At 53.2% G+C, this 18,335-nt stretch overlaps 1 protein-coding gene across 1 annotated transcript; it reads left to right on the forward strand.

The window, feature by feature from the left end:
* Positions 1 to 1,785: 1,785 nt before the first annotated feature.
* Spdef (SAM pointed domain containing ETS transcription factor) lies at positions 1,786 to 16,980 on the forward strand. The gene is made up of 6 exons (XM_021150024.2): positions 1,786 to 2,105; positions 10,913 to 11,344; positions 13,130 to 13,327; positions 14,030 to 14,077; positions 14,180 to 14,326; positions 16,407 to 16,980. The coding sequence occupies exons 2-6, from the start codon at positions 10,939 to 10,941 to the stop codon at positions 16,583 to 16,585; spliced, it is 978 nt and encodes a 325-aa protein (XP_021005683.1). The 5' UTR covers positions 1,786 to 2,105; positions 10,913 to 10,938; the 3' UTR covers positions 16,586 to 16,980.
* The last annotated feature ends 1,355 nt before the right edge of the window (positions 16,981 to 18,335 follow it).

Below are 18,335 nucleotides of genomic sequence, written 5' to 3' on the forward strand. Positions count from 1 at the left end.
ACCAGCTAGGGAGGCGGGGTGTGTACACACAAGCTCTATTTGAGGACACTTTGGAACATGCAGTAAGCTCCAGCTTTTATCCCTAGCCTCTCAAAACAGACATCAAAAGCAGCCCAGAACTGTTTATTCAGAAAAGGAAGGGAATAAGCCTGGGGCCACTAGCTTTCCCTAGCACACATCCAGGAAGGCACATTTGGGCAGCAGCTGAGTACTGATGTATCAGAGCACTGAACTGGGAACACCATTGTCTGGGAGAGTGGAGACAAGAGAGTATGTAGAGCAGGGGACAGGACGGTGAAGGATCATGGGAAACATAGAAGCCTTTTGCTTCCTGGCCTTGGAGGACCAATGTTCTAGGGATCAAGTGGTTAGTTGCCGCCATTTCTAAACTGAATTACTGCCTCACAGCATCTCTGCTGCTTTTCTCATAGGCTGAGTCTGAAAACTCTTCATCAAATGACTAGTGAATGCAACAGATGTGTCCTGGGCTGCGTAGTCAGCCCAGCCTGCTGTTGGAAGATATTAATGTGGGTCAAGGTAAGAGGATAACCCTGAAGGTCAGGCAGCTTTCCCCAAGCCCAGGCTATGGGAGGTCACGTGATTACTTTTGGAGTTAGAAGGCTGCAGTGAACACTTAGGAGGCTGGAGAGAGAACTCAGCAGTTAAGAGCTCTGGCTGCTCTTGCAGAGGACCAAGGTTCGGTTCCCAGCACCCACAAGGCAGCTCACAACTGCCTATAATTCCACTTCCGGGGAATCCAATGCCTTCTCTTCTGAAACACACACACACACACACATACACACTAAAATACTTTTTAAAATTTAAAACGTAAGCCGGGCGTGGTGGCGCACGCCTTTAATCCCAGCACTCGGGAGGCAGAGGCAGGCGGATTTCTGAGTTCGAGGCCAGCCTGGTCTACAGAGTGAGTTCCAGGACAGCCAGGGCTATACAGAGAAACCCTGTCTTGAAAAACCAAAAAAAAATTAAAACGTATGATAGTCAGGTGTGGTGACACCTATCTGTAATCCCAGCACTTAGGAAGGCAGAGGCAAGTGGGGCTCTATGCCTTCTGGGCCATCCCAGACTACATGGTGAGACCCCGTGATTCAGCTGACAGGACAAGAGCTGCATTCTGGGGTGATTTTGTCAGGGTGCATTCAGCTCTGCCCTGGGACCTGAGAAGAAGCCAGAGCATTCTGTGTGTTGCTTCTTGAGTACGTGAAGGAGCCTGGGGACCTGGGCCAATGGACAATGCCACCTCCAGGAAGCCCTCACTGATTCCCCTGCACCACCTCCAGGAAGCCCTCACTGATTGATTCCCCTGCACCACCTCCAGGAAACCCTCACTGATTGATTCCCCTGCACCACCTCCAGGAAGCCTCACTGACTCCCTTGGCCTGTCTTGATCTCCACAGGAGCGAGTGGCCCTGAACTGTCACTGCTACTGCTAATTTGGTCCCGTCCCAGGATGATCTCTCTGATTCCAGATCCTGGTCTCATTGACGTGTTCTTTATGCCTTGTGAGCATGCTGGCAATGGTCATTTAAAGGAGGGAGGGCCCAAGTCCTCCTTCCCTCAGGAGGCAAGGCCCTCAAGGGTTAACCAGGAGCTGCCTGCGGTCTGAGGTAGGCAGGGAAGGAGCGTCGTATTTGTTCAGGTAAATAAGGAAGGATTACTTATAATGGGAAAGCTGGCGAGCTAACTCTGCATCTTACCCCTGACTTCCTTCCAGCACATTCCTGCAGTCCCTCTGCCTTCCGTCCATCCGTCTGCTCTGCCTCCCACACCTAGCATCCCAGCCCGCTGCTGCCCCGGTGAGAACCCCCAGCTTGGGCCTTGTCATGGTGCCAGCAGGTGGCCCTGAGCTTCTGACAGGGGCCTGCCTATAGACCTGCAGGCCTGAGGCCTCAGACTCACACTCAAGGGGCGAGAGGCCCTGGTGGCCCACCCAAGAGCCACCTCTGTCCCCAGCCCTGCTGGCCCCATTGATGTCTGCCTGAGACCCAGCAGTGACCCTAAGCTGCCTGCCCACTGCCTCCTCCTGTTCCCTGAGGTTAGCTCTGCCGAGGACGAGGACGACTCTTCTGACAGCAGGTGGCTAACGGGTGAGTGTGGTAGGAGCCAGCACGCCCTTCCGTGGGGTTCCCTGTCACCTGTGGGAGGCTGACACAGAGTGGAGACGTGCTTTGCAAGCTTGTGTTCCCGACACCAGGAACCCTGACACTTGAGTCCTGTTCTTTCCATATGCTGCCAGATCCCTTGTTGGGTCAGATCCAGAGCCTATGGGACACCCCTTCTTTCTGGGGGTCCCATGTCCGTGGGCCCGGCACAGAGCCCTTCCTACACAGGTTGAGGGAGAAATAGCCATGTGGATGTCTAACTAGCTCCCCCAGGGCCAGGTCAGCTCTGCCCTGAGGGTGAAACCTGGGCAGACCACAGGCCACTGCCACCTGGGCTGCTCTGCCGGAGGGAAGGAGCTTGGCTGCCGTGGACAGACAGGGGCTCACGACATGGACAAAAGCAAGAGAGACAGGTGGAGAGCCCAGGAAAGTGGCAGAGCAGGGTGGAACAGACTAGCAGTCTGGAGGGGGACACCATAGAGTAAACCTAGGCACTGGGAAAGCAAGAGGGGCCATAGCTTTTGTCTGGACACACAAAGAAAACCATGTGTGTGTGAATATGTGTGTATGTGTGTGAATGTATGTGTGTGTGTGTGTATGTGCATATGTGTGTATGTATGTGTGTATGTATGTGTGTGAATGTGTGTGTATGTGTATGTATATGTGTGTGTGAATGTGTGTGTGTATGTGTGTGAATGTGTGTATGTGTATGTATGTGTGTGTATGTGTGTGTGTGTTTGTATGTGTATATGTGTGTATGTGTATACATGTGTTCTTGTGTATATGTGTGTATATATGTGTGTATGTATATATGTGTACGTGTGTATGTGTGTGTGTGTGTGTGTTTGTGTGTGTATATGTATGGGGTGGTGTCATGAGGCACTCAGTTCTCTTCTTTTCTCTATTTTTTTTTAAAGATTTATTTATTTATTATTATATGTAAGTACACTGTAGTTGTCTTCAGACACACCAGAAGAGGGCATCAGGTCTCATTACGGATGGTTGTGAGCCACCATGTGGTTGCTGGGATTTGAACTCTGGACCTTCGGAAGAGCAGTAGGGTGCTCTTACCCACTGAGCCATCTCACCAGCCCCTCTTTTGTCTATTTTTATTTTGTCTATTTTCTATTTTGGGGGGGGTGTTTATTCAGAGAATGGTCTTATTCACTATGTAGACCAGACTGGCCTCTAGCTCATTATGTAAACCAGGCTAGTCTCCAGCTCGCAGATCTGTCTGACTCTCTTGGTTGCTGGGATTAAAGGTGTATGCCATAGTGGCTGGCCTTTGAGACAGGTTGTGTGTCTCTGAGGTGTCTGAGGCCCAGCACTTAGTCTCATGGTCCATGCTGGTCTTAAATTCACATTATCCCTTACCCAGAAGGGACCATTTCTGCTTATTTGGGTCTTTAAAATCTGCATCAAGCCGGGCGTGGTGGTGCACGCCTTTAATCCCAGCACTTGGGAGGCAGAGGCAAGCAGATTTCTGAGTTCGAGGCCAGCCTGGTCTACAAAGTGAGTTCCAGGACAGCCAGGGCTACAGAGAAACCCTGTCTCAAAAAAACAAAAAAACAAAACAAAAGAAGTCTGTATTGAGAGTGTGTGTGCAGGGCTAGGGCTGTTTATGTAGAGGTTAGAGGACAGCTTGTTGCCTGGAGTCCTTCGGAGACCCACCTGCCTCTGCCCCCTGAACATGCCCAGTTGCTGTTCCTTGCTTTCTCTCATGTGTGTCTTGGGCACTGAGCCCAGGCTCAGGCTTGGTGACAACTGCCTTCACCTGCTGAGTAAAGGCACTAGCCACCAAGGCTCTCATTTCCAAGGCTTGTCAGATTCCTGTAGTGAGGAAAGATGCAAGGGGAGTGGGGAGGGATGATAGGGTGGGCGCTCCTGAAGCTGCCTGAGCTATGGGGGCAGGGGCAGACCTCCCTGCCTCCACTCCCAGAAGGATTCGGAAGCCCCGATGCAGGCACAGCCCTCCATAGCTGACCCCTTCTCCCTGGCTAAGACAGACTCAGCTCATTTCCTGTCCCCACCCCCATCCCCAAACAAACAGCTTCCAGACAACCCCCAATAAAGGTGAAGCACTCCATACCAGCTGTTCCCCTGAGTAACAAGGTAAACAGGGCCCAGGGATCTCCCCCCCTCACCCCCCTCCCCTCAGGTAGAGGGCACAGCAAGCAGGTACTGCCCAACATGTGGACAGTTCTGGTAAGCTGAGCTTCTCCTGCCTCAGGAGGAGCACCCCATCCCGTCCCAGCATACAGGACTGGGAGGCTGAGGAGGAGCAGGGATGGGTCTGGGAGCCAGGCTGTGAGTTGTCCAGGTATGTTGAATGCCCAGAGATGAACACTCTGTTCATGCAAGTTTTACCTGTCACCTATGCTCCAAAGGACCTTGTGAGTCAGGTGGGACTTCCCTGTCACCCTGACTTGAGACAAAGGGGCTACACCCCATGGATGTCCAGTGGCTTCTAAGAGATAGGCCTGGCAGGAAACAGACACAGGCAAATCTATGTTGACTGGCTTACTGTGGCCTGGGCAGAACTCAGAAAGGGTCAGTTTCAGCTGGCTAGAAGACCCCGGGCTGGGCATACAGAGCAAGATGGGGTGAATTTGTAGCTCCTGGTCTGTTGAACGAGAAGGTTAGCAGAGATCCTCTCCTCAGTCAAGGGAGGCATCGTGACGGGGACATGCGGGAATGAGACATTGTGGAGGAGTTGGTTGAATGCTGGTTGGATGTGCCAGCTTGTATCCTAGGCTTGTGAGGGCACACTGAGCAGGAATCCCTGCCTCTGGCTCCCAACAGAAAGTACGGAGCTGTGGAGGAGGCCAGTAACCAGGATAGACCTGGATAGGATGGGGGAGGAGGAGGGAGCCTAGTGTCCCCCCTCAAACCTCTTTCACTTGATCAGAACCACTGCCTTTTCCCCCTCATCCTTCCCTCCTCTCCTTTCCTCTTCTCTCTCCAGTTTCCCCCTTCACCGGTTCCCGGTGCACATTCAAGCACACTCCGCTCCGCCACTACTCTGGGAGCTGATGTCTCCACTCAGTACTCCAGCCCCTTTGAGCCAGGCCACCCACCACAGTTTAACAAACAGCACAAACTGTCCCAGAAGAAACCTTGAGCTGCAGACCAGGAGGCGGGGCTTAGCTCTGGCCTGGGACGTTCCCCTCGCCCCAGAGCCCCCACAGGCAGCTGAGCAGGTAGAACCGCCCTTCTCAGTGCAAATCCTGGCACCATAGCCCTGGGCCCTTGCTGACATTTAACGCTCTTGGGCTCCAACCACCCGCTAGAGCTCTCCCACCGTTCATTCTGATCACTCCTGGCCAGCCAGTGACATCACCAGCTGCAGGGGCCCTGGGACAATGCTCTCCCAGCACAAAACAAAAAACCAATGAGACACCCTCCCCCGCCCTGGGCTCTCCCACCCAAGGCTGAGATGTCGCAAAGGAACTTCCTAGCTGGGGTTCAGGCTGTGGCTGTGACAAAAGTCAGGATGGGGGGGGGGGTTCTCTTCTCAGGGGCAGCAAGAGGCCCGCCTCCTGGCCCCACGTGAGTACACATCTCTAAGGGTACTTCCTGTCTTGGAATGGGTCTTGAGTCCCCGCCTCCTCATTCCTCCTGTCCTAGGCTCCCTGGACAGTGAGAGGCCATTGAATCCTGCACCTGGGGTCAGATGTGGGAGGTGTGTCTGCTGGACCGGGGGTGTGGCCACATAGACCCCAAGAATTCCTTGAGTAAAGCGGCTTCCTGGGGAGGCGGGGCCTCACACACACAGGAGACCAAGTGAATATGTAAACTGTGGCTTCTGGAAAGTTCTGAAACCCAGGCAAAATTGATAGGGTGGCTATAGACTCTCTTTAAGCCCCAGGCTCACCCAGGCTGGGGGTTTGCTGGCAGTAACTGCCATCAGAGGGGAGCTTTTCAGAACCTGTGGACACAAATTCCGGGGACAATTGGAGACCCTCAGCTGTGTCTCCCCACTCACCCACTTCTCTCTCATTTGTTTTAAAAAGACAAAGTCCCGCATAGCCCAAGCCAGCCACAGGCTACACTGGGGGAGTAGGTGGTTGGTTGTGGAGTGAGGCTGAGCACTGAATGGCCGGGAGTGAGGAGGCCTGAGTCTAGTTCTCCTGAAGGACTGATGTGAGGGGTGAGGCTACTGGATCCCAGGAAGGCGGGGCCTGAAGAGATGGCTAGGAAGCTGTAACCTTGGGGCTCCCTAGAACCTAGACTGGCCTGGCTCTCTCCAAGGTGCTGACCAGCTGGTGGGTATTAGGGTGCAGGTGGAAAGGACCTACCCATTCTTTTTTTTTTTTAAGATTTATTTATTTATTATATAAGTAAGTACACTGTAGCTGTCTTCAGACACTCCAGAAGAGGGCATCAGATCTCATTACGGATGGTTGTGAACCACCATGTGGTTGCTGGGATTTGAACCCTGGACCTTTGGAAGAGCAGTCGGGTGCTCTTACCCACTGAGCCATCTCACCAGCCCGGACCTACCCATTCTTGCAGGGTTCTTCACCAGGTCTAGCCTTGCCCCATACTCTGTCTCTAGCCTATTTAAGGGGTGCAGAGGTTGGGAGGGCTTAGGAGTAGCCAGTAGCCAAGGTCGGACCTCTTTGTCATGAGGCCACTAGAGACTGGCGGGGTGGGGGTTACAGGAGCTGATTTTGTCACCCTCCCGTACTTGGTGTCCTTTGGTGCTACTTCCACTGGGTCTGAAGCTGGACCCTGGAGTCTGGGCCACTGAGATTGGGCCTCAAGATTAGGGACAGGAGCTAAGAAGGCATTTTATATGCTACCCCATTATCCCTAGGAAGTTGGGGTCTGGAAGAAGGAACCCCACAGGCTACAGAGGACAGGGCTCACAACACACGGCTGCCAGACATTTCATGAGTGCCTCATGGGCAACTTCACTCGCTGAGGATGAAGTGCTGGCTGTAAACAAAGGACACAGGAGACAAAGGTGACCCTGGAGGGAACAGAGTATCAAGAAACAGCTGTACCCAGTCTCCACCATTGGTCCCTCTGTGTTCTCTGCTCACTTACCTCCCTGGGGGACAGAAGGGACTGAAAGACTGACTCCAAGCTATGAAGCCCTATCCACTAACTCTCTGATGTGGCTCTGCCCCCTGGCTTGCCCTGCACCAGCTGTTACCAAGCCTTTTGTCTAGGTAACCAGGGCTGCTGGGGCAAGAAAGAGCAAGACAGACCCCACTGAGCCTTAATCCAGACATGTGGCTTTACCCCTGAGATCAGCTCGAAGTTTGGAGACCGCAGGCGTCACTCGGGAGACTGCAGCCATTGGGCAGTTGAGAGAGGCAGGGATGGTGGCCTGTGGCCAACACACGAGGTCCTTGAAGACCTTAGGCTCACTACAGAGCAGTGACTTCAATGTCAGGAGATCTCTGGCTAGGTCCTGGTTCTTCGGTGTGTCTCTGGGTCCTTCTCAGCCACTCCCTGAGCTTCAGCCTTACCCACGTCCTCGGAGACCCCTGGCTGATGACTTTTTGAGGATGTAGTCAGACTAAGCTGCCAGTCACCGGTGGGTCATCAGAAAGGGAGACAGCAGAAGGGATCTTTGGGGTGGGGCTTAGGGAGCCTGGGATGAGGAAGAAAGGCATCTTGGGAAAGAGGACAATAACACAAGGGAGAAAGCTGTGATAATGCCCCCACCCCCCCTGCAAGGAACAAGGCAAGAAATCCCAGCGTTATCAAAACCTGGATATGAGACCATGCTGACTGGTAGTCCTGGTTCAAACCCTACCACTAATCACCGCATAGCTCCTATGCAAGACCGAGGATGAAACCCAGGGCTCTGTGTGTGTGCACACTGAGCGAACACTACCAACTGAGCCACATCCCAGCCCACGGACAAGGCAGGCAGTGGGAGCCATGCGTGCCAGGTTCTTGAGCAGAGGAGTCGGGTAAAAGGTTGATGGGAGGAGACAAACGTGGTAGTGCTTGGGGTGAGCAGCCAGGAGTAGAAGATGAACCTTGGGCTGGTGAGATGGCTCGGTGGGTAAGAGCACCCGACTGCTCTTCCGAAGGTCCAGAGTTCAAATCCCAGCAACCACATGGTGGCTCACAACCATCCGTAACAAGATCTGGCGCCCTCTTCTGGAGTGTCTGAAGACAGCTACAGTGTACTTACATATAATAAATAAATAAATCTTTAAAAAAAAAAAAAAAAAAAAAAAAGAAGATGAACCTTGGAAAATGAAGGGACCCAGTCATGAGGTGGCCTAGACACCTAAAAGGAGAAAAGTGGCCAGAGCAGGTGCCTTAACAAGATGGCGGTCCAAGGAACAGAGTCTACACACAGCCAGGTTACAGTCTCCTGAGCCTGGCCATCTGCATCTCTGAGATGAGACACTCGAGTTCATGTAGCCCAGGCTGTGGTTAGCTGTCCTAGCTAGAGTTACTACTGCTATGAAGAAACACCATGACCAAAGCAACTTGGAGAGGAGTGTTTAGTGGCTTCCACTTCCACATAGCTGTTCATCAAAAAAGTCAGGACAGAAACTCAAACAGGGCAGGAACCTAGAGGCAGGAGCTGATGCAGAGACCATGGAAGGGTGCGGCTTACCAGCTTGCTCCTCATGGCTTGCTCAGCCTGCATTCTTACAGAACCCAAGACTACTAGCCCAGGGGTGGCACCACCCACAATCAGCTGGGCCCTCCCCTATTAATCACTAGTTCAGAAAATACTCAACCAAATGTGGTGGTGATGACTTTAGTCCCAGCACTCAGGAGGCAGAAGCAGACAGATCTCTGAGTTCGAGGTTAACCTGGTCTACAAAGAGAGTTCCAAGATAGTCAGGACTGTTACGCAGAGAAACCCTGTCTTTTTCTTTTTCTTTTTTAAACTTTATTTATTTAATGTATGAGTGCTCTGCTGCATATACATCTGCCTGCCTGAAGAGGGTGTCAGATCCCCCTATAGATGGTTGCGAGCCACCATGTGGTTGCTGGGAATTGAACTCATGACCTCTGGAAGAACAGCCTGTGCTCTTAACTGCTGAGCCATCTCACCAGCCCTAAGAAACCCTGTCTTGAAAGACCAAAACAAAAAACAAAAGGAAACAGAAATCTCTTCAGGCTACAGGCATTTTCTCACTTGAGGATTCCTCCTCTCAGTGACTTCAGCTTGTGTCAGCTTGACATGACCATCTGGCACAGTGTATGTGTGGGCATCCTGGCACGACAGAGTCTGCATTCTCTGTGACACCCTCTTCTCCTGCCCTAGTCCAGCTGCTGCCGTGAGAGACCAGAGGTGCAGCCAGCCCCCCAGCCCCAGCCCAGCCACCAGGTCCCAGGGAGCAGCCTTTGTGTCTGCTGCATAGTTATTCAGTCAAGGGAGCTCTGGGCATTGGGAAGCAGAGCAAGGGGATGCTGGGAAGGGGAACAGGTGTTTCTGCAGGGGAAGGGTCCAGAAGACTTCTTTACGTCTTGACTGCCCCATTGGTAAAATAGGGGTAAGAAGAAGGTTTGGGATGCCTTCCCTAGGGAGCGCATGGATACCAGGGCTGTGAAGCCTACTCAGCAAATGCGGGAGGGATGAAGTATTACATAGTACCTGGGCCACCACTGGCCCAGATGGCCCCTCTTGCAACATTGCCTGGACTCCAGCACCCGTCTCCCCTCCCACCTGTGACTGAGGCCAGGCGAACATAAGGCCACAGAGAATCAAGTGCTCCTGCCTCTTGGAAAAGCTAGCGGCTGGGCATGGGGCCCAGGGAGCTGGCAGAGACTGTCCTAACGTGGCAGGCATGGGGCCACTGGGGATGTGGACGGGGCAGGAGGCCATTGTGGGGTGGAGGAGGAGGGATGGAAACTGGGGGAAGACTCTCCTTGGGTGGGGCCACCACCTGGGGTATAGGGTGTGGGCACAGGCCAGGGTGGGGACAAAACAGGCTATGGAAACTGCCTTGGTAAATACCAAGGTTCCGTGGAGCGTGCGCGCATGTGCACACTCTCTCTTTCACACACACACACACACACACACACACACGTTTGCACAAAAGGACTTGAAATCAATCCAGACTCAACCCCGACCCCTGTCCACCCCACCCACCCAAACCTATTCTTCCTTGTCGCTTAAGGAGTTCTTTGAAAGGAAAGGCTGGACCCAGAGGCAACACATTTGGCTTTCTCTCTCCTGTGGGGCCTGCTGGGCAGCGCTGAAGGGTGGGAAAACCTGGGCACTAAGCAAGAGGAGGTGGGTGCTGAGCAAGTGTGTGTGTGTGTGTGTGTGTGCACTGATCAATGAGGGGGTGGGGACTGAGCAAGCAGTGGGTGGGGACAGCCAAAATTCACCTCAATTCTATCAAGTCTTGCTAGTCCAAGAGAACAGGAAGCTGTTTCCTAGATTGTAGGGCATTTTCCAACAGGTTAGCTGTGGCCCTTGAAAAGACCCAAGGGTTTTTCCAGACTGGGCCTTTTTCCTTTGCCGCACCCACCCAGGTGCCAAAAGCCAGCTACACGGTGGGTCCTACAGGGTAACTGGAGATGGGAAATGCAGGAGGCAGGAGGACCAGATGGTTCAGGCCAGCCAGTGCTACCTACTACCTAAGACCTTTAAAGGAAATGTGTGCCTCCCACCTGCCCACACATCCACCTCATTGTCTTTTCCAGTCAGGGCCACACTCACTGCCCAGTGACCCGGAAGCCCCCTGGCCTCTCTCCAGCCCATTGCCTGCTGAGTCCCGAGTCCTATAACCAGCTTAGTGGTCCCCCACAGAGCCGGGACAGCCATCAAACCTATTTTCCTTCTCTGATTTCTGCAGAAGCAGCCCCAAGCCTCCACCACAGCATGGGCAGCGCCAGCCCAGGCCTGAGCAACGTGTCCCCCGGTTGCCTGCTACTGTTCCCAGATGTGGCACCGCGAACAGGGGCGGAGAAGGCAGCATCGGGAGCAATGGGCCCTGAGAAGCAGGAATGGAGTCCTAGCCCGCCCGCCACCCCTGAGCAGGGCCTGTCTGCTTTCTACCTCTCTTACTTTAACATGTATCCTGACGATAGCAGCTGGATCGCCAAAGTCCCCGAGGCCCGTGCCGGGGAGGACCACCCGGAGGAGCCCGAGCAGTGTCCTGTCATTGACAGCCAGGCCTCTGGGAGCACGTTGGATGAGCACTCGCTAGAGCAGGTGCAATCAATGGTTGTGGGCGAGGTCCTGAAAGATATCGAGACGGCCTGCAAGCTTCTGAACATCACAGCAGGTGAGAGTCCCGGCCTCCGCCCGGGGGGTGGGGGTGGGGGGCCTCCGCCTGCCGGGGAAACAAGCAGGGTGGAGATCTGCTAGATGGACTCTGATCGCCTTGGATAGCCCAGGACACACAACAGCTGGAGTCAGAGGCCATGCCTAACCACGCCTGCCCCGGGGCTCTCTCTTAGTGGATAAAGGGCACTCAGTGTCTGCTCCCATCTGGCTCCCCACCTTCTCTGGGACTCAGCTCCCCTCTTCTGTCACTCACTCTATCCTAACCACGTGGTCTCCCTGCTTTTCCCCATAGCGCCTGCTAGTCCTGCAATCTAAGATGCTTACCCACACATAGATACCTATTTCACCTTTCCCTGGCATTCTCTGGTCTGAGTTGGCAACCTGTCCATGAGACCTCTGATCAGCTGCTGAGATTGGCTCCCACGGCTCACCTCTCGCCTCCCCCTTTTTCTTGTTCTTGTGGTATGATTGCTCTCTGGAGGTCTGGGACTTGGTTTCTTCCTACCTCACTGGATAGCACTGGACATAAGAGATGCTCAATAAACGACCACTGACTGACTTCACCTGCTTGGTGCCCTCTCAGCGCAGGGACTGGGAGAGAAAGTAATGAACAGAACAAAGGCTCTGTGTGTGGAGCTGGGACAACTGGATCATAAAGAAGCAGCTGAATGTGGCCCTCTGATGGGGTCAACTGATGAGGAAGGGACACCAAGGAATAGATGTGTGTGTGTGTGTGTGTGTGTGTGTGTGTGTATCCATGTACATGCGTGCCTGGTCTGGGGAGGGGGTGGTATCATGGAGTCAGAAGTGCAGATGAAACTACTGTGGGCCAGGACGTCCTGGCCTCCATCCTATAGTTCCCCGGGAGGGCGCCCCCCCCCACCAGTCTGCTAGATGTTCCCAGGTGGTGTCCCCATTCAAGGCAGCTCCTACCCACATCTCCTCTCCTCTACTTTCCCACACTCCAGAAGGCTCTCCCACGGGATCTCTTCCTCCATGAGGAAGAGGTGCTTCCTCCAGCTCCAGGGTGAGGCAGGTGTGCTCTCTGAACAATGGGGACAGAAACAAATTGAATTGACCTCGGGAAGAAAGAAAATGGCCTCGAGATGTGGGAACAGTGTAGCTTGCAGGTCACTAAGCTGGGACACTGGCTGGAACCAGACTTCACCTGGCGGTCACACTGCCACTGTGACCCAGGCTGGTTCTAGCCTTGTGCCCTGCTAGGCTCCCCTGAGAGCTTTTTCCTAAGGGCCCACATCACTGGTGACTTCCTCCTCCAGCTTTAGCTGACCCAATAATTGCTGGGGCAGCTGCTAAGGATCTAGCTATTTCCTAAGCACTGGGCAAGGATTGGATCCCCTCCTCCTGCACGCTCCAGTCTCTTCGTCTCTAAAATTCCAGGGTGGAGGGGTTCCTGGGTGGGTTTTCTCCTCGAGAAGTCTGTGGAAGGCAAGCGGTGTCCAGCAAAAAAAGCATTTATGTTTCTGGCTGCGTGTAACTGTTCTCCTTAGAGCTGGGATCTCCGGAAAGGCCCAGTAGGGGACGGGAGAGACATGGGGATGTGATGGGTTACCAAGGCAACAAGCTTGGTTTAGGGTCTTTCCCTCTCACTTCCTTTTTGGTGGAGTGTGCCTTCATGGGCTTCTCAAGGCTTTAGACATTCCCACCCTGAGGAGTGCATGGCCCCAGGCAACAAAACCTCATGGGTGTCCCATCCCACAGACAGCCACCTTTGGGGCAGTGCCCACCAGCAGCCCTGAACTAGTGTGTATCTCTTGTCCAGACCCTGGGGACTGGAGCCCTGGTAACGTGCAGAAGTGGCTTCTATGGACAGAACACCAGTATCGGCTGCCTCCAGCAGGCAAGGCCTTCCAGGAGCTGGGCGGTAAGGAGCTGTGCGCCATGTCCGAGGAACAGTTCCGTCAGCGTGCACCCTTGGGTGGGGATGTACTGCATGCCCACCTGGACATCTGGAAGTCAGGTGAGACACGGTAAACCGGGCTAGCCCTGGATTTGCATCAGTCAGTCTGCCTCTGCCTCCCCACCCCCCCATGTGCAGCTCTTATTTTTGTTTTAAAGGGAAAACCTGTTTTCAGGTTAGCTTTATTATTTATAATGAAGGCTGTCAGGGTAGGTCAGTGGATAAAGGTGCCTGCCTTCAAGCCTGAGAACTGGAGTTTGATCCCTGGGACCAGCAAGGGAGGAGAGAAGGGACTCTCCCAGATTGTCCTGACTTCTGACCCTGAGTCCTGGCACCCCTGTGCTTCACACGACAGCACTGCTGCTGTCTTTTGCTGTTGATGCTGGTGGTGGTTTGGGGTTTTTCTTTTGCTTTGCTTGTTTTTTTCCTCTTTGGAATTTTGGAGGATTCTGTGCTTGATCATTGGGTCGAGGCCCCTTCCCTTAGAGGTCTGAGATGAATGGGAGACAGGATGCCCTCAGGTGACTCTCTGAGTGGTCAGTCTGCAGTGCCAGTGGTTATGCCGTGAGCAGAAGGACTCTGTCCCTGGCTGATGGCCTAGGGGTGGGCGGAAGCAGTGGGCAGTTGGAGACCTGATGAGACTGCCAGGCCACAGATTCAAGGCTCCCTTGCCCCATTTCACAGTGAGGAGCGGTCGCCCCCCCCCCCAGCTGTGGGTGGGGACCTCTGCTGGGTCGCCAACCTCCCCTCTTTGTTCCACAGCGGCCTGGATGAAGGAGAGGACCTCGCCTGGGACCCTTCACTACTGCGGTGAGTAGGGCCAGAGCAGGAAGGCCTGGCGGGGCTGAGGGAGGCTACCCTGAGAAGTGCATAGTCGCAGGTGCCATACACCCTGCCCGCTCTGGCTTCCAGCCTCCACCAGCGAGGAGGGCTGGACGGATGGTGAGGTGGACTCGTCGTGCTCCGGGCAGCCCATCCACCTGTGGCAGTTCCTCAAAGAACTGCTGCTCAAGCCCCACAGCTATGGCCGCTTCATCCGCTGGCTCAACAAGGAGAAAGGTAGAATCGGCTGGGGCTCTGTTCACCAGGGCGGGGAGGGGTTGGCAGGAGACTTGACCTTTCTTAGGAGGGATTAGAGAGAGAGAGGGTGGGACCTCGGGGCTGTAGGGGCGGGGCTCTGAGTGCCGAGAGGGGAGGGGCTAGTCGGAGGCGTGGTTTCCATGTGGTTTCTGTAGGGCAGAAATCCAGCTAGGAGCATGGGCAGTGCTGGAGTAGGGGGCATGGGTGGATCTACAACAGAGGCTGGGTAGGAAAGTGGCGCTACCCGGAAGGGGGCATCGGGTAGGGGTGTGGCCTAGATCGACTTCACCCTGTGCCAACTGTGCCACTCAAGAGATCCACACTCCTTCAGCACCAAGGTTTTTGAGGTTTAGGGTACTGTTTGTGTCCTCCGCGGCCTCTGCGCCAGACTCCGCCCTGGTAGTGAGACTCCATCGGCCCCACACAGCACTAGAACATAGCACTGATTTGAGGTTATTAGTGGAGAGTGGGAAAACACTCCGCTTCAAGCAGGGCATAGTGGCTTTAATGTCAGCGCTGGGGAGGCAGGGGCTGGCGGTGAATTTTATGCCACTCACCCCAGTCTACACAAAGAGACCTTGTCAAAAACAAACAAACAAACAAGACTGGAGAGATGTCTTGGTTCTTAGGGTATTTTTGGTCTTGCAGAGGACCAAGATTCAGTTCCCAGCACCACGTGGCTGCTAGAACTTCCTCTGACTCCAGCAGCAGAGATCTTTTGACCTGGCAAGCACCAGGCAAACACGTACAGACATGCAAACAAAACACTCATACCCATGAGATAATAAAAATACATCTTTAAAAACCCCTGAAAACATCGTGCCTTGAGGGCCGGCGAGACAGCTCTATGAGGACAGACAGGCAAGCATGAAGAGCTGACTTCGATTCTTGGAGGATGGAAAGGAAAGGAGTCTTGCAAATTGCCCTCCGCTCTCCACATGCATGCACATCCAGGATCTATCTGCTGACATGCATTCACATAACCACAAATAAAGTAAAAGAGAATAAAAAAATTAACAAGAGCTCCAACCTAAAGAATCATGTGTCCATCAGAAACACAAATATGTGAGCCCTAAATATAAAATTAAACATTCTAGGTCTGGAGTCAAAAATGTTTAAAAACAACTGGATTTCATGTTAATAATGTAGGTTGTCTGACCTTAATCCCAATTTCTCAAACGATCCCCAATACAAACTCTTCAGAATACCATGGTAGATGTCTGGCCCAGAAAAGCTTGTCAAATATTCCCAAATCCTAAAACTCCAAACTCTGACACAGTTCTGATCCAGAATTTCAGATTAGAGATGCACAACCTGCCTTTGATATAAGACTGTACACAAGTTAGAATTTCAACCAGTAATAAAAGTAAAAATTAGCTGGGCGTGGTGGCGCACACCTTTGATCCCACCACTTGGGAGGCAGAAGCAGGCGAATTTCTGAGTTTGAGACCAGCCTGGTTTACAGAGTGAGTTCCAGGACAGCCAGGGCTATACAGAGAAACCCTGTCTAGAAAAAAAAACAAACAAACAAAAAAAGGAAAAATTAAATCAAATATATTTGCTAACATCAGGTGTCATGATGGCACATGCCTTTAATCCCAACACTCCAGGACAGCCAAGGCTATGTCGAGAGACTGTGTCTTGAAAGAAAGAAAGAAAGAAAGAAAGAAAGAAAGAAAGAAAGAAAGAAAGAAAGAAAGAAAGAGAAAGACAGAAAGGCGAGAGAGAGAGAGAGAGAGAGAGAGAGAGAGAGAAGAGAGAGAGAGAGAGAGAGAAGAGAGAGAGAGGGAGAGAAAGAGAAAGAGGAAGAGAGAGAGAGACAGAGAGAGGGAGAGAGAAAGATGAAAGAGAGAGAAAGACGAGAGAGAGAAAGAGAGAGAGGGGAGAGAGAGAGAAAGAGAGAGAGAGAGGTGTTTGTTAAGTCCCTTGCCTGCTCCAGCATCTGCCACTTTGCTTTCCCCAAAACCAATCTGTTGATCTCCTCTCTTTTCTTCTCACGCCTTCCACATACTCTCTCTCTTCTCCTCCCACCCTCCCTTCTTCCTCCCCCCACCCCCAGGCATCTTCAAAATTGAGGACTCGGCACAGGTGGCCCGACTGTGGGGTGTGCGCAAGAACCGGCCAGCCATGAACTATGATAAACTAAGCCGCTCTATCCGCCAGTATTACAAGAAGGGCATCATTCGCAAACCCGACATCTCTCAGCGCCTCGTCTACCAGTTTGTGCATCCAGTCTGAGAGCCACAGAGACCAGAGGCCTACAACCTGCCCCAGGCAGCCACTCTCTGGATGGCCTGGTCCTCTCTGCTCACTCTGAATTCAGGGGCTGCTGGTATCCCAGAACCCAAGGTCCCAGATAGACAGCCACTGATTTAGGGATACACATGAGCTCTCTGGGTCCCTCTTCAGGTCATACATGGGCCCCAGGAAGATCGAGGGAGCTAGGACTGTTCACAAACGGAGAACTCCCTGAGCCAGGCTTGGACTGTGGAATTCCTGGGGGAACCACCTACAGCACACAGGGACTGGACCAAGTCAGCTCACTGGACAGTGATGTCACTGGTCTCTGCTCCTGCCACAATCTTGTACCATATCTGGCATGGTGCTAAGAGATGTCTGCACCCTGCGTTGGGAAGCCAGGGGTGCCCTGGGGATGGATAATAAAGACATAAGATAACTGTTAGGTCCTCCAGTGTCTGGCTATGCATGGCACAGCCTGGAAGCCAGCAGCAGTCAAGGGTGGCTGGGGTTCCAAGTGCTTAGGGTGGTGGCTACCCAGGGAAGCCTACCCAGGGAAGTGACATGGAGCCAAGCCTGAGAGGAAACAGGAGCTGTCTGGTAGATGTCATGGAAGAGGCAGAGGGTTCTCCAGGACAAAGTGGATAGTCTAGATAGACGCTTCATCCTCCTCACCAGCCATGGCTGACATAGGAGGTGGGCCAGGCTGAAGAGCAAGCATCCATACACAGACCCAAAGTAAGGAAGGCAGCCTCTGTGTCTGCTCTGTGAGAGGACAGCACTTGCTGGCATGTGTGCCCACGTGTGCCCAGGTATGCCAGGGGTCTGGCTCTCCTGCAAGAGGATTTGCTTAGCTATCTAAGAAAGCTGAACCACGCAGTGGATTGTGGGAGATAGTGGGTGATTCATAGCTTTGGGACAGTGGCGTTGTAAGGCTCTAAGAATTTACAGTTTCTGTCTCCCTCTCCCCAACCCCCAAGACTTCACAAGGTCTATTCGTAGACTTGTGAGTCCCTCACCTGGGCACAAGAGCTGCTGGAGTGTGAGGAGCAGTATGAGCCTGAGTGTGGAGCTCCCAGACAGCTTGCCCATTCTCCAGCCCAACACAGCTGTGCCACACTTCCCGGGTTTATTTACCCTAATCAAGCATCCTGAGGACTTGCTAGGGCCAGCCCTCTGCCCTTTGTCGTTGACCTCAACAAAATCATGAAATCAGGGCCACCACCCTGTTCAGCACGTGTTGCCTCAGAGGTCCGGAATGGCTGACCACTTAGCTCACAGTCAAACCGCTATGGATGGCAGGACCAGGAACTCACCCATCCTGCCCCAGGGACAGGATTCGCCCTACCTTTCCTTCCCAAATGGTTCAGCATCTCTTACCCCACAGCTCATCCGTTCTGAGGCCAGACTTCTAGGAAAAAGGACAGGGAGCCAGCATCACCCAGAACACCCCGGGTGTGTGTGTGTTATTGCTTTGTTGTTTTGTTTTGTTTTTGTTTTATTTGAGATAGGGTTTCTCTGTGTAGCACTGACTGTCCTAGAACTCACTCAGTAGACAGAGCTGGCCTGGAACTCAGAGATCTGCCTGCCTCTACCCCCGGAGTGCTGCCACACCTGCCTGGACCACAGAGGGTTAAAGGCACCCTGCACCCCTACCTTCTGCCCCCAGCACTTTTTATTGTCTCCTGAAGAATGTTTACTCCTGACAACTAGCAAACAGTGCCTTGGCATCTGTCATCTGGGACTGGAC

Source organism: Mus caroli, unplaced genomic scaffold (genome assembly GCF_978045245.1).
Source record: "Mus caroli unplaced genomic scaffold, Mus_caroli_1 scaffold_18, whole genome shotgun sequence".
Lineage (NCBI taxonomy): Eukaryota > Metazoa > Chordata > Mammalia > Rodentia > Muridae > Mus > Mus caroli.

Bases quoted from the DNA above. Each gene is read 5' to 3' on its own strand.
- Spdef (XM_021150024.2), top strand. From the start codon at position 10,939: ATGGGCAGCGCCAGCCCAGGCCTGAGCAACGTGTCCCCCGGTTGCCTG. The intron at 13,328-14,029 runs GTGAGACACGGT...TTTGTTCCACAG, and splicing joins CCTGGACATCTGGAAGTCAG to CGGCCTGGATGAAGGAGAGG. The intron at 14,327-16,406 runs GTAGAATCGGCT...CCCCACCCCCAG, and splicing joins CTGGCTCAACAAGGAGAAAG to GCATCTTCAAAATTGAGGAC.